Below are 16,023 nucleotides of genomic sequence, written 5' to 3' on the forward strand. Positions count from 1 at the left end.
ATCATGCATGGTATTTTATTTTCTTCAGTTTTGTATTTAAGTTAAAATTACATTACACTAAAAATATGTGTGCGTACCTGTGCATTTTATTCCAAAATGTTTTACTTTAATCTTCCTTCAAATTGGAGTTACTTGCGCCGCATTTGAACAGCTTTTCTTTTTCAGATAAGGCTCTTTTCTCCAAGCCCACTTTTTATCATGCACTCGAGTGCCGATGGATGGATAGAGTTAAATTACACCATTTATTGTTTCTCATTAATTATCCTATTTTACTCTAAAATATATTACAGTAAAACAGGTTGTGCCATTTCATATAGTTCTACTTTCATGTTTTCATATGCTACTGACCAGGGTCAAATTCATGAGAAGAATGACAACCCAGTCTCACGGCAGTTCGTGACATAGTCACGAAATTTAATCTATTGATTCGTGTTCGTGGACACGATTTTCCCCATTTTTTCGTGTCACTCAGCACGACTTTCAATCTAATGTATTTCAATGGGACGTATTTTTCGTGCCTGCACCACGTTTTTCTTTCGAGAGCACAGTATTGTTTTTTTTCTCAATTGTTATTCATTTTGCAAACTTTAAGAGCTACATTACTCAATATTTAATCAATAGATTTTAATCCTCGTTTTTATTGCTTTATATTCGGTAGGCTACTCAACATTAATCTATTTATTCGTGTCCAAGGGCACAAATATCCTTATTTTTTTCGTGTCACTCAGCACGACATTCAATGTATTTCAATGGGACGTATTTTTCGTGCTTGCACGTCTTTCTTTCGAGAACACACTATTTTTTTTCTCAAATGTTTGGCTATTCCTTTTGCAAAATTTAAGGGCTACATTGCTCAACATTTAATCAGGAGATTTTAATCCTCGTTGTATTGTAGCCTATTCGGTAGGCTACTCAACACGAATTTATTCGTGTCCAAAGGCACGAATTTCATTTTTTTCGTGTCACTCAGCACGACTTTCAATCTAATGTATTTCAATGGGGCGTATTTTTCGTGCTTGCACCACGTTTTTCTTTCGAGAGTTGTTTTTTCTCAATTGGTATTCATTTTGCCAACTTTAAGGGCTACATTACACAACATTTAATCAGGAGATTTTAATCCTTGTTTTTATTGCTTTATATTCGGTATAGGCTACTCAACATGAATCTATTTATTAGTGTCCATGGGCTCAAATTTTCTTCTTTTTTTCGTGTCATTCAGCACGACTTTCAATCCAATGTATTTCAATGGGACGTATTTTTCGTGCCTGCACCACGTTTTTTTTTCGAGAGCACCGTATTGTTTTTTCTCAATTGTTATTAATTTTGCAGACTTTAAGGGCTACATTACACAACATTTAATCAGGTGATTTTAATCCTCGTTTTTATTGCTTTATATTCGGTATAGGCTACTCAACATGAATCTATTGATTCGTGTTCATAGGCACGAATTTCCTTCTTTTTTTCGTGTCACTCAGCACGACTTTCAATCTAATGTATTTCAATGGGACGTATTTTTCGTGCCTGCACCACGTTTTTTTTCGAGAGCACGGTAGGCTATTGTTTTTTCTCAATTGTTATTAATTTTGCAGACTTTAAGGGCTACATTACTCAACATTTAATCAGGTGATTTCAATCCTCGTTTTTATTACTTTATATTCGGTATAGGCTACTCAACACAAATTGATTCGTGTCCATGGGCACGAATTTCCTTCCTTTTTTCGTGTCACTCAGCACGACTTTCAATCTAATGTATTTCAATGGGACGTCTTTTTCGTGCCTGCACCACGTTTTTCTTTCGAAACACAGTATTGTTATTTTTATTTTTTTTTGTGATTCATTTAGAAAACTTTAGGGGCTACTTTGCCCATCATTTAATCAGGAGATTTTAATCCTTGTTTTATTGCTTTTTAAATTATAATCGGTAGGCTACTCAACATTGTAAACCATCGTCAGTGCTTCCTTACATTAAAAAAATATGTATATTATTCCTGAATGCGAGTGCAAAGTTGAGTTACGGCTATTGCTTCTAAATATTCCTGTTTCTTTGCTGAAAAATACCGGTTTTCCATCGGTTTGGCGTGTCAAATCTAACAGTAACTACATTTCCCACGAGCCTTATCGACCGTTACTATGGTGATGACGACAGATAAAACTGAGGACCCGCCACCGATTCTCTTTTAATGATATCCTCATCTTTTTTCAACACACACGCGAAAGTGTGCTTGATAATTCAACAATACTATGTGTTATGGCCATCAGTTTTATTTGTTTCCAGTATTACCCATGATCATCAGCTTCCGTTGCTATGGAGACGGAGCCAGCCCGCCCTGTAATTGGGTGATTTCTTCAGTGATTTCTCATTGCGCTCAAACCACTTTCCAGGTAAGTTGCTAGGCTCATTCGTACGTAACGATCACGTTTTGCTATAAATAATTGATGCATTTGCCATATTAGATTCACATGATTTACACGTTAGGGCAACGAATTAAAGCCCGTCCAAGGTTTGCTCATTATCAGAAAAAAATCCTGTGAAATTAGGCTTGCTAAATGGATAGCCAACTTCAACATGCTAACTCTAACGTTAGTTATCTAAAATATGTAATTTTCTCTCGATCATCGTGGTTCACCCACAGTGTCACTGTAATGTGTCAGTAATAACAATATTATCACTTGGTCTAAACTTATACTGCACATAACGCTGCCTTTTAATCTGGGATGTCGAACCCCAGGCACATGTTACGCGCGCGCGCCTTTAAAAAAAAATTACGCGCACAGGAAATAGGAGCAACGTGAATCTGTATTTATTTATTTTAAGTATTTATAAGAAAATGGGAATCACTCACTATTAGGGTCATTAATAGGGTACATAAACACTACATAATCAACATTTTCTGTTGTTCTCCATGCAGATCCTGTCAAACACATCACCTGTCCGAACCTATAGCCACACCTGATTTCAAAACCCAAAGGCACTTTTAAGAGCCAACCTCAATCTCTTCTTTATTTTCTATATCTCACATTCTCTCTGTTCTCAATATCTATATTTCTCTCTCCATCTATCTCACAGTCTTTATCTATTGCTCGTTCTTTTCTCTCTGTCTGTCTTTGTCTACTTGTCTCTTATCCATCTTTGTCTGTCTGTCTGTCTGTCTGTATCTGACTGTTATAATGCCGGGGGGGTCTACAAAAAAGAACTGCCCTTTTTGTCAGGGCATTTTATTTTGTGCACAAAAGGTCTGTTCACACTGTAAAAAGGAGCAACCTCAGAAGCAGCGCCTCAAGAAGAAGCTTCAGAGGTTTGATGAGAAGCGAGATGAATGGGTGGTTGGTCGTAAGAAAAACCACAACATTGCATCCATCAAGGATGAAGCCAATATCCTGGTACGTACAATTTCATACATGACATTAAACTTTCCAGATCATCTAGGAAGTACATTCAGTGGTACCATTTGTTATTAAGTGAGCATGCCAGCGCAAGGTCAGAAAGACAGTATTTTTTGCCAATATAGATAAAGTTAAATTATTTTTTTCTAATGATACTTTGTCCTCCCTGTGTCATCAGAACTAATTTAAAAGTACAATTTAACTATCAAATTTGAAGGTAGATGTAATTGTGATTTTTAGTTTTTATTTTAGTGGTAGGCTAATACCCTAAAGTAAACACATCTTCACCATAACACATCACAGACCTTAATGATCTACCAGAGCAAAATTTGAACACACAGCAAATATAATTGATACTCAGGAATTCTTGAGTTCATAACAAATACAGGCATGTATTGTGACAGAATTGCAATATAATAATCAAACTTTCTTATCGAGTGGATGAGAAATAACAAATGAACTGCATTCATACTGTACTACTCAAAACAACAATGTGCACGTGTCAACTGTAAATATGTGCAGCATTCACCCATTTGGTCATGTTATCACTAAGGTTCTGCCTTTTTAAAATAAATCTTTAGATTGTCATTGTCCAGTTGCACAATGGCTACATAATCTTATCAACGTAGGTGCAAAACCCAAGCTCCTAATATTACAAAAAGTTATATTTTAACCTTATTTTCTATATATATTTGTTTTTTTTGCTTCTACTGTATGAGCCTTCCTGTTTGCACATACTTGGTTTTACAAAAGCAAAACTCACTATTAGGTTAAAAATCCTGAATGGCAGTAACCTGGATGCTGTCATTAATAATGTTATATTTTCTTAATAATTAATATTCCTAGTTATTTTTTATGTTGTTTTTCTATTTCATTAAACAGCAAAAATACACAATGTTGTCATTGCAGCTTGAGAAACTCCATGCCATTGGATACAAGCCAGTTCTGCTTCTTGGAAAGGAGAACAAAAAAAAAGAAATGAAGTGTGAAATATTAACCCCTCGCTGCACCCTCTCCGCCTATGCCCAGGACTACCTTCAGAAGATAGGTTCATTTTATGAATACCTTTGTGAAGGTGAGATGCATGCACTGTATCTTAAAGTCACAGTTCACAATTTGTGTTGAGAGCGCAAAAGATTTTATTATCTTAAAGGAGATTTAACATTGAGCTTAATTTTTTGTAAATCACAAAAATCTGGACATACTAATTGAACACATGAAATTCGCAAAGACACGTTTTGGTTACTGGGTCAATGAATTAAATGATAATATATATATATATATATATATATATATATATATATATATATATATATATATATATATATATATATATATATATATATATATATATATATATATATATATATATATATATATATATTCAATAAAACAATATCAAGGACGGCGCTAAAATGTAGAGCATTACCAGAAATAACACAAAGAAAAAGAAAACAATCAAATGTTGGCTGGATACACCAAAAACTTACACTGCTACTAACTTTGAGGCATAACCCAGACTGTAAACAAACATTATACTTGTCATTTTTTGAATAGATATTATGAGCAGTTTGGGTTTTATTTTCCCGACTTAAAGATATATTGTATTGGTTATAGTCATTGGAAATCAATCAAATATATTGCAGATATCTAATACATCCAGTTGACACTCAATAGTTCTCCTGCAATCAAAAGTGCCTTCAAATCTGGTTGGGCAAAATTTGGACTAGGCCTATATGATTCAAACAGATTAAAACTTAAAACAGGTACAGATCAAGCTTATGGTTAACCTCTATGTTTTAAATAAGCAAAACACAACACTTGTTTAACTTGCACAGGTTGGACCCAGGATTCCAGTGGCAATGATGATCAGCTGATTACGCTGCATCTCACACCCTGTGACCCATTGGAGAACAAGCAACCGGAAGAAGGTGAGCAGGCGAGCCCCGTGGAGGGGCAGGTGGATCAGGCGAGCCCCGTGGAGGGGCAGGTGGAGCAGGCGAGCCCCGTGGAGGGGCAGGTGGAGCAGGCGAGCCCCGTGGAGGGGCAGGTGGAGCAGGCGAGCCCCGTGGAGGGGCAGGTGGAGCAGGCGAGCCCCGTGGAGGGGCAGGTGGAGCAGGCGAGCCCCGTGGAGGGGCAGGTGGAGCAGGCGAGCCCCGTGGAGGGGCAGGTGGAGCAGGCGAGCCCCGTGGAGGGGCAGGTGGAGCAGACGAGCCCCGTGGAGGGGCAGGTGGAGCAGACGAGCCCTGTGGAGGGGCAGGTGGAGCAGACGAGCCCTGTGGAGGGGCAGGTGGAGCAGACGAGCCCTGTGGAGGGGCAGGTGGAGCAGACGAGCCCTGTGGAGCAGACGAGCCCTGTGGAGGGGCAGGTGGAGCAGACGAGCCCTGTGGAGGGGCAGGTGGAGCAGACGAGCCCAATGGAGGGGCAAGGTAATTAGAACAAATTTAAAGAGTTACAGTTTATATTTGTAAAGGCCTAAAGTGTTTGACCAATGGGTTACCTTGAATTTACTTGACTTCCAGTTTATTTCCCCCATAGAGCTTGATGCAGGTTAGGGCTCTTTTCAGCATCGACATTGCAATGTGTGCATGTGAAATAGTCACAATGCAGGATGCATGATGTCAAGTAGGGGAAATGAACTCAAACACACCATGCTATAACTTTTTTGCTGGTTGATAAATTAAAACTCACAAGGTTCTCATTTTCCATGGATAATCTGCTAGAAAAGTTGATCTGATATTACATAATTAGATGGTCTATCCGATTCTGTACTAGGGCTTTTGGAAGGAATTTTGTGAGTCTATTATAAATCTAAAAGTAAAAAAAAATGCTACTAATCGAATGCTGAAATTACTTGGCCAAAATTAAAGATTAAAGATATTAGGATAATTTGAATATTCAAAATAATTGGGAATGTCAGTGTCCCATGCACACTAAACTTGAAGGCAACATATCTCAATTTATCAGATTGCTATGAAATTTGATGAGCACATTTCATGCTCACAACCACACCACCATTTTCCCACCCCTTGCGTTCCTTGATCAAGTCAGCGAAGGATCAGCTCTTGTTGAAACAAATTAGGATTATCACAAACAGGATGGACATAAGCGAGAAAGTGAAACACGTGGAGTAAATGGAGCAACCTTAATTCAATCGCAATAAGACTACATGTACTTTACACCTATTAATACATGTACTGCCACACTTGTGCGACGTTGTGGTCTTTCAGTATTTTAAATAATAAGTTAAAGATTTATTTGGTATATGAGTAATTTTCTTTCTCCAAACCCATTGCTGTCTTCACAGGGTCAGCCAGGGGCACAGTTGCAAGTCGCAAAAAGAAAAAGTCAGGTATGTAAATAATGTTTGTTGGGTAATTATTGGTGGTTCTGATAACTGTTACCATAGCTCATTAGTCAAGCAGATTCTCTTAAAGGGTTAGTTCACCCAAAAATGAAAATTCTGTCAGTAATTACTCTCCCTCATGTTGTTCCAACATTCATGTTTACCTCGAAGCTAATACTCCCGCTAGCATACAATAGCCACATTAGCAGTTAGCTGCTGTTTGTTACACACAGTAGAGCAATAAAAACACAGTCTTAAGGCCCGTTCACACCAAGGATGATAACTATAAAGATAACGATAAAGATATAATTCTAAAAATCGTTCTCCATATTAAAGAATAACAGAGTTCACACCACAACTATAACGATAAAGATATGAGGAACGATATCATAGGGATCACTTTCAGAACGATTTTTTTCCAGCTGTCGAACGATAAAACACTGACAGCCAATCAGAATCCATTCTAATTTAAAGGTCTCGCGCATTTAAAATGGATCTGGATCATCCGGGCGCGCGCGTGCTTAGAATAAAAAGTCCGTTATCGGTCGCTGGTGTGGACACATATATAGTTATCTTTATCGTTATCTTTATAGTTATCGTGCTTGGTGTGAACGGGCCTTTACCGTTTCAATTGCAGGCAAGTCTCTGATTGTTGAAAATGGCCCCTTTTTCCCGAGCTTCGATGCCAACTTCGCCTGATATTGCCCCAAATTTGTGAAGGATTCCGGCGTAAAATGTTTAGTTAGCACAGACACCAAACGTTAAGCCAGTGGGAAGGGTTGTAGGAACCGCGTCATTAAAAATGAATTTAATCCACTGGTCCCTGATAGCTAGGTCCGTTCTTGGTAGAGAAAACACATTTACATGTTGATTCTGGCAGTCAACAACAGAGCAACTCACGTGTGCACTACGTTTCTGCATCTTTCGCGACTGAATTGAATATGAGGGGGTAAGGGGCAGGGCAGGCTTCCCGCGGCATAGGTCTGCGGTGTCCATATATGGTATATCCTGCCCCGTCATGACGTCAAGTCGGGGCTGAAATTAAAATCTCGTATTTGAGTGCGCGTGCACGCTTGCTGGTTGATGAATCCTGGGGTAAACAAACGCTTCACTTTTAAATATCGGCTTCCCGGCCAGTGTATAATCGTTAGGCAATCATAACATACATTGATTCTCGTGGAAAAGTGAAAATTACAGGTTATGACTCCTTTAAGATTGAGCAACTGGAGTCACTTGGACTATATTAACAATCTCTTTAATACATTTTCTGGGCCAGCAAGTTTCAATCCCTTAGTAGCCTATGGAAATGTGATCCAGCTCTCAGATTTAATCAAAAATATCTTAATTTGTGATCCGAAGATGAACGAAGGTCTTACGGGGTTGGAAGAACAACATGAGGGTGAGTAATTACTGACAGAATTTTCATATTTGGGTGAACTAACCCTTTAAGTAAATAAATGAATTACGCAAATAGAATTTAAAGGGGACCTATTATGCTAATTTCCAGTTCTATATTTTTGTTCTGATAGTCCACTAGAGTAGCTTTGCATTATCCTTAAAAAAAAATCCTTATTTATCTTGAACTGGTCCTTTATGCAGACCCTGTCTGAAACGAGTCGTTTTAGATGGAGTATTCTATAAGCCTACTATGATTACTATTCTAATGAGCCTCAGCCTGCATGTCATGTAAAATGTGGAGCCAAATATAAACAGCGTGTTTGCAGACACATTAACTGAAATAGAGGATGGTCTTTTTCCATATTTCAGGGGTCTCTACTCTCTAGACACACCAGGGAGTCAGGGACACATATTTATGTTGAAAAGACATTACAAAGTGCATTTTGTCTAATTAATGTAAATGTGTTTTTTTGTTTTTTGTTTTTTCTCACAGGGGGACCAAGGCATATGCCGGAAAGGAAAAGGTCACAAAAGAGTAAGTGCATTGCATGTAAATGCAATGATTGATACTTTGCTATACATTGCAACTTTTACCCCGGTTTATTTGCTATAGTTCCATTGCTTTTTTTTAACTACTTAAAACAGACAATTAGTCAAAATTTTATTTATTTATTTAATCATTTAGCAAAAGCTTTTATCCAAAGCGACTTAGCGACCCGCAACAGGGCAACAATATGTAAATGTCTTGACCAGTCCAGCTAGTCCAGCGTAGCACACATAACCATGATTATTCATAATAGATATAGAATAGTAATAATAATAATAATAATAATAATAGTAGTACATAATAGTAATAGTGAGATTAGTACAATTGACAACCTATAAAATCCAACAGGCTTAATTAGTCTAATTTGACCAAAATGCATTGTAGTAGTAGAAGCAGCAGCAGTGGAGTATTCTCAGTTGTGAGCTGTGGCTTAGCAGTAGTATGGTTATTCAAGCAAGCATACCACATTGGAAATTAGTGATTTGGTTCCATGGTACATGTTTTGATTAGTGATAAACATCACTTGTTGTCATCCTTGCAAGTCTGCTCCCTACTTAAAGGGATACTCCACTTTTTTTGGAAATAGGCTCATTTTACAACTCCCCCATAGTTGTACAGTCAAAATACAGTAATATGTAGCAGCGCCTGAAAATGGTCGACCCTAGTCTACCGAGCTGGGGACTATTTTCAGGCGCTGCGTCATATCATTACGTCTGCTGGACTCATGGTACGGCAGCAAAGTTTCTTGATTATTACGCAGGAATGAGAGTATAGTTCCTAGCCATATCAGCCTAGAAAATCACAAAGTGATTCATAGTTGTAAGTCTTCATAGTTGTGTTTATTTTGTTCCTAAACTAACTAATAAGTATTTGAAACGTGTTTTTGTTCACAGATTGCTCCTACCACACTCGCCTAGAGGCTTTCCCCATCAGGAGTGTAGTAAGAGAAAGAGTGAGAAAGGTTAGACAGTCATAAAGGAACTGCAGAGTGTAGGCAGTATGCAGAGTGCAATATAGGATTTAGAAACTTCCTTGTGAGTTGGCAAATACATATTACAGTATACATACCATAATTGTTAGGTAGATGCTTTTTATGTGTTTGGTCTTTTTTGAATTACAGTTTAGAAAGGAGTGTCTACTGAAAATAATGACCCATTGTATCAATGAAACTCAGTGCCTATAACCAGACATAATAGCCTTATGCTAAGAATGGAATTATTTATTTATTTTTCTTGATAGGGCAAAGCAGAAATGTTGGTTGACTGGGAGCCCTGTCCAGTATGGTAAGTATTTCTCTGTTCTTCTGCTTTATGAATTAGAGATAGGGGGGTTGGCTACAATACTTTTTCTATTAATCCGTTCTGTTTCAGATTAAACAAGCATTATAACAAGTGTAAAGCACACATCATTACAGAACTATAACAGTTTCATTTTCCATCTATGAAGGACCACCACCATTAATGCATGCATGAAGGTGGTGGTCCTTCATAGATGGAAAATTAAACTGTTATTCCCTAAAAATTCCCTTCTGTTTTTAGTGGTGAGCAGTGGGCCCAGTCCTGGCAGCCAAAGGATTCTCTCCGAAATAATGAAAATAAATAAAATGTATGTTTTGAACTCCATTTTGGTTTCAGCGTATTTATTCAATTGTTTCTGTTTTGCATTTGAAGTCGTATCTCATCTTTCTGTAGTAATGAAAAGGTGAAAATCTCCAAGAATGTGACCTGGAGTTTAATCTCGAGAGGGCTGTACTAGAAATGTACTTAATCCAACTGAATTTTCTTCTTCAGATGTTATTCAAAAGCATGTTTTCATATTTCATGATTATACATTGCACTTTTATTTTATTACAGTTGACGCGTAACTTGATTTCATGTTCTGTTGTCTGTGCTTTTCAAAGTTCACTTAACCTCACTGTGCACTGTTAAGAAATACAGCCTTATGGCTTGTTTGACATGAAGCTTAAATATGAAGTTCAACAAATAAGACTGACCTTCTTTATACTCACTCATTACTTTATATCTTTTACATTCTCTCTCACTCTCTTCTACTCCAAACTCATCAGCTGACTGGGCGTTTTACGTCTTAAACCAAATGTATTTTCTTCTCAACCCTCTTGAGCCAATCGTGTCATAGGTCCCTCCGCTGTGCTCATCAGGAGAAGAGCTCCACATTCATCCAGATCTCAGCATTGCTACTCACCCCTTCACCACCACCAGTGTCGGCTCCATGTAGGGGATATCCCTCTTCATATCATGCATTTCTCTACAGTACACCTTTAAAAGAACGATGTTTCGATGTGTTCCAATTGCCAAAGACTATATAGTTTCTACTTGTCATGCACCTTGTCAATAAATTTGTTTGATCACCCTTTAAGCCTCTTGTGAGTAATAAAGCAATACATAAGCATTTGGTGTATTTTCACTTATATTTTTGTGAAAGACCACAAATACACTATGATAACACTTGCAAAAGATGATAATTTTTGTTTTTACTTTTCCATACATCAAATTCAAAACAATATGATGATGTGGTTGAGACAAAAGAAACAACCTTCATTGAGTATATTTATATGTGGAATTTGTTTAACTTTACAAGTGGATTCTTTTTAAATGAAAATGTAGCCTATATATAATTTAATCAGGGCCTTCAAGTTTTATAAAAAAATTGGAGTGAGGTTACATTTGTTTGGGGAGGAGCCCCTCAAATATTTGAAACAGTGACCCCTCGGCCCCAAGTTTTTGCTTGCAGTTCAGTTTTATCTATTGTTCATAATTGACCAGCACAAACAAATGATAACAATTGGTAAATCTGATGAAAAAAACATGCATATTTAATCCAAATAAAATAAATGGTTTTATATATTTCAAAAGATAAAGCATAGAACTGTGCGGAGCCGCTTGTTGGCTGAAGTACCAGTTCCATCTGTCACACTTTGATCTCTCTCACACACGTGATCTCTCTCTCTCTCTCTCTCTCTCTCTCTCTCTCTCTCTCTCTCTCTCTCTCTCTCTCTCTCTCTCTCTCTCTCTCTCACACACACACACACACACACACACTGATTTAATTATAAAGATACATGGATCACCATGATTTTAGCTTCTAGAATAGAACAGTTTTTGTCACTAGTTAAAAGACAAATATTGATTTATTGTGAAGGTCTTGATCTGGACAGTATATCGCACATTTTGTCTCCTAATGCTGACATATTTATACACAGCAGTTTATTACATTCATCAGGGCAGGGGGCAAAACAAACACGTGGAGGCCATAATTAAATAATAATAATAAAAAATTAAAGGTCGCTCTTTGAAGGACTAAACTCCCGCCGACAAACTCGAATTCATTTCTACTGTAGGCTACAGCAAGGGCGTAGATTTGGTTTGAACATTGGGGGGGTTGAAGTTTGGGTCTGCGTATTTTTCATGTGATCATGGTATAAATATTGGGGGGGTTGTAATGCATAGATTTAAATATTGGGGGGGTTATCTCCCCCCCAACCCCCCCACAAATTACGCCCCTGGGCTACAGCCTATACCAGCTAAAACCACAGATGTTAAATCCTGGCGATTTTGTTTCACCCTGATCATCTAAATGCAGCATAATGTATGTTTTGGCTGTATAATGTATGTTTCTTGATATATATAATAGTAAAGACACATTTTTATAACCCTGGTCGGGAAACCAGAAGAACTACAAGTATGGTGGCTGATTTGTACACTTTGTAAGAAGTTCTATGGCGCGTCTCTTGTGGGAATTGTAGTTTATAAATAGCGTACATTGGAGATGGCCCTGATGGTTGTCCTACAACTACAATATCAGTTAAATATACTTAATGACCTGAGATCCTAGCGATTTTTTTTTATTTTGATCATTACTATCACTATATACACAAACTGTAGTTTTTTTAGGAGCCATGTAGAATCTCAAAAACAAACACACTCTACAATACACACTGGTGAGATAGGCTACATGCAAACCAATACTACAAAAACTAATGCGGTAATACGCAAGCGATGTTGGTTGTGGTTCTCTCCTTCAAAAACGTTTTCACATGATGAACACAACAAAAATTCAAAAATTCAAAAATTCAAACACAACAAAATTTTTTTTTTTTCATTCCTTAATACAAAACAATACACCAAATAACACCAATAAAGATGATTCTGCTCCAGCATCCCATCTTTGGTCCTAACCAGTCATTGGGGGTAAAATCCCCTGGGACGCATGAAATGAAATGTGCAGGCAGACTTCTTCCAATCCATCGTGTCCTACAAAATTAGAAGCACTGATAATGCATCCTTTTTATAAAATGGAAGCATATATCTGTATGTGAGGCAATTTGATGCATTTCTTTTCATTAAAGTAGTATAGTGCAACAGCCACCATACATGTACAGTATGTGTAGTCACAGCACAGAGTACAGCACTCAAAAGTTACAGTAGAGAGCAGTCTGACCCCTACTGTACCTTTTTTCCTCCCTGAAGTTTCTGATACAGTTTTTCTTGATTGTTTACACACATTTTCTGAAAGCATGCCTCATATTCTCAGAACTCTACACACAAATCAAAAAACACACACACAATGGGCAAAACCCCTCAATTCTCCTGCAAAATGAAACTTTACATTCAAAACAATGTTATTTCTTCTCAAAATGGTATTTTGTTTTCAAATGACACACACAAACCATCATATGAATAGACATTTATAAGAACCAGTTGAACACTGATGTGTTCAGTGTAAAACACTATGATGAATGGAAAACACTTCTTCTCCATCCATCATAATGACTTAGGTATTTTCTTGTTCAGTGTTACACTTACTACAGACAGTACATACATAAATGTTGTAAAATATCTGAGAATATTGTTTTTATACTCAGAACACACAAATACACGGTAACAAATACATTTTATTGTTCCCACAAAAACAATGTACACAGTGTACATCCCAACCAATTAAAAAGTTGTACATAGAGTTGTCTACATACAAAACAACAGAAGAATTGCCTGTGTACATTTACAGTAAAAAATGTTGGCATCCATTGCCCCATTGAAGAGCTGACCTGTTGCTCTTTTATGCTAAAGCTCTGATTGTTAATTGTAAAACTGTGTGACGGGTGTTTGCCCATATGAAGAGTCAGTGTGCATATTTGAATGGCAGTGTGTTCCTTGTGAAAACAAGAGATTTTCTGCATGAAAATTGTGCCATAAGCAGAGAATTGTGTGTAGTGTTTTGAAAATGGTTTTAGAACTGCAATTTGAGTGTAAAGCAGGAATTGTCCTTGTAGTTTCGCAGAATTGGTTCAGGGGGTTCGTGAATGCGTTACATGTTGTGCTCATTGTGTCTCAAGTACCAGTATTTGTGTGTAAACAATTGAGAAAAACTGTAATGGAAGCGACGGTGAAGTGACTCTCAAGTTTGGCTGTACTCGTCGCCCAGCCTCCTTAGTCATAGCCTACCATGGACAAGAACATGGTCAACTAAAAAGGCACAAATCTCATCTGAGACTGCTTGTCTTTTTGCCCTCCCCCTTCTCCTCCCCCTCTCATCTTATCCCTTTCATCGATATATTGAAGGTTCTCGATTGCTGTGTGACCAGTTTTGACTCTTTGTGTTTCCTCCTGGGTGATTGTGTGCTAATTGAGCTGAAGCTGTGCTGAATGCTAGTGCTTTCTAAATTACAACATTGTGTACGGCAATGATAAATGAAGGGATATGTGTGTAAAGTTTTGCAGTGAAAGTTCAAGAAATCTTACTCATGTGTCAAAACTGGGGAATAGTGTTTATAGTTTGGGGAAAAGGGTGTGCTTTTTGATGAATGGTGTTATGGTTTTGAAATTTTAGGGTTAGGGTTAGTGTTTCAGCAATCGAGTAAAACTGTAACATGCCTTAACACACCTTAGATACACATTACTTATTATACTAGATCGATCTTGTTTAATTACAAGCCAGGTTGGTTTGAAAATAAGTAAAAAGACATGCATTAAAGTAATGAATTAATAATGCAGTGTGATGTTAAATTAAAAAAAATTCCACATATAAATACGTGATGTTTTTTTTCTCCAGCTATTGACTTTTATCAACCATAAAAATATAAAATCTTATTTTTCAATAATAATGGATGAAAAAGAAAAAAACATAAAATGCTCATCTTTGGAAATACTTTATTTCTTGTCTTTTACAACAATACTACTGAAAATACACCAAATGCATATTTGTCAAACAAGCCATAAGGCTGTATTTAAAAAACACTGGACTGTGAGGTTAAGTTCACTTGAAAAGCTCCAGCAGAAAAGAGAATCAAGTCATCTGTAATAATATACAATAAAGAATAATCATAACAAAAAAACAGTGTATTTTTCTGTTACATACTATAATGCATCTGTGCAGTAATATAAAATTACACAACAGTTATATCCTACAGTATAATACACTCAATCAAATAGCGATCCATAGGCAGCCTCTGAAAAAAAAAAATGACATAGACAGACACAGACACTGCTGCTGCACCGCAGAATAAGTAAATGTGGAGAAATGCAAGTAATCAAGAATGAGTTTTTACATCATGGCCTAAATGTGATGATAAAGGAATGGTCATGAGGTCACCAAAGTCATCATGTGCTTACAAGATTTCATGGCAATCTGCACAATTAGACAATATCAAATACAATGTCAAATTTTACATTCTGGTCTAATGGTTGTGCTACAGGGAATGTCATGAGGTCAACAAAAATGACATGATTCATTGCTCAGCAAAATACAAAAATTGGTTCATAACATTTGTTGTATGCAAGTCAAAAGTTTGGCCTGATGTTGGTGCAAAAGGAAAGGTCACAGGGTCACCACAATCAAGGGGAGTCTCTCTTAAAAGAGTATGAATACACTACCCAAATATCATGTGAGCCCAGTAATTACATCTGGTAATATCATACATGCTAAGTTGACATTTTTGGCTAAGATTGGTGCACCTATACTGGTAGGTTTGTGCATCTTCATTGAACTGTGCAATGTGCTTACTAAATTTAGGACATACTAGCTTTGGGACATACTACTTTGTCATCTTAATGGACAGATCTGTCGCGTGCATCATGTCACCGTTAACTGCCCTGTCAATCATCTTGTTAAAATTCTCCATTCAATCTAATTTTATTTTCTACCGTTTCGGAGAGAAATGTAGTTGCACGTTGATCTGCCAGTCGTGGGTCTTTCATGCGGAGACTCTCCTCATGTGTTTGCAATTTGAATATAATGATGTAAAAGTTAATGGCTAAAACGTATCTTTACAAAAGTCCACAATGCATCTGCAGATGCAATATAATGTAGACAACACTTAATAAATACATTT

At 37.2% G+C, this 16,023-nt stretch overlaps 1 protein-coding gene across 4 annotated transcripts; it reads left to right on the plus strand.

Annotated features, from left to right (window-relative positions):
• The first annotated feature begins 402 nt into the window (after positions 1-402).
• Positions 403-11,038, plus strand: LOC308686872 (uncharacterized protein). Of its 4 annotated transcripts, XM_081358944.1 has the most exons (7): positions 403-3,381; positions 4,294-4,459; positions 5,223-5,813; positions 6,692-6,736; positions 8,622-8,663; positions 9,915-9,958; positions 10,214-10,259. In XM_081358944.1, the coding sequence occupies exons 1-6, from the start codon at positions 3,169-3,171 to the stop codon at positions 9,935-9,937; spliced, it is 1,080 nt and encodes a 359-aa protein (XP_081215070.1). In that variant the 5' UTR covers positions 403-3,168; the 3' UTR covers positions 9,938-9,958; positions 10,214-10,259. The 4 variants fall into 4 exon arrangements, 3 of the variants coding, with proteins under 3 accessions (XP_081215070.1, XP_081215069.1, XP_081215068.1); XR_014029651.1 differs by having other exon boundaries at positions 8,622-9,958; positions 10,214-11,038; XM_081358943.1 differs by lacking the exon at positions 10,214-10,259 and having other exon boundaries at positions 9,915-10,122.
• Positions 11,039-16,023: the final 4,985 nt, after the last annotated feature.

This window comes from Scardinius erythrophthalmus, assembly GCF_964197995.2.
Source record: "Scardinius erythrophthalmus genome assembly, chromosome: 2".
NCBI classification, from domain to species: domain Eukaryota; kingdom Metazoa; phylum Chordata; class Actinopteri; order Cypriniformes; family Leuciscidae; genus Scardinius; species Scardinius erythrophthalmus.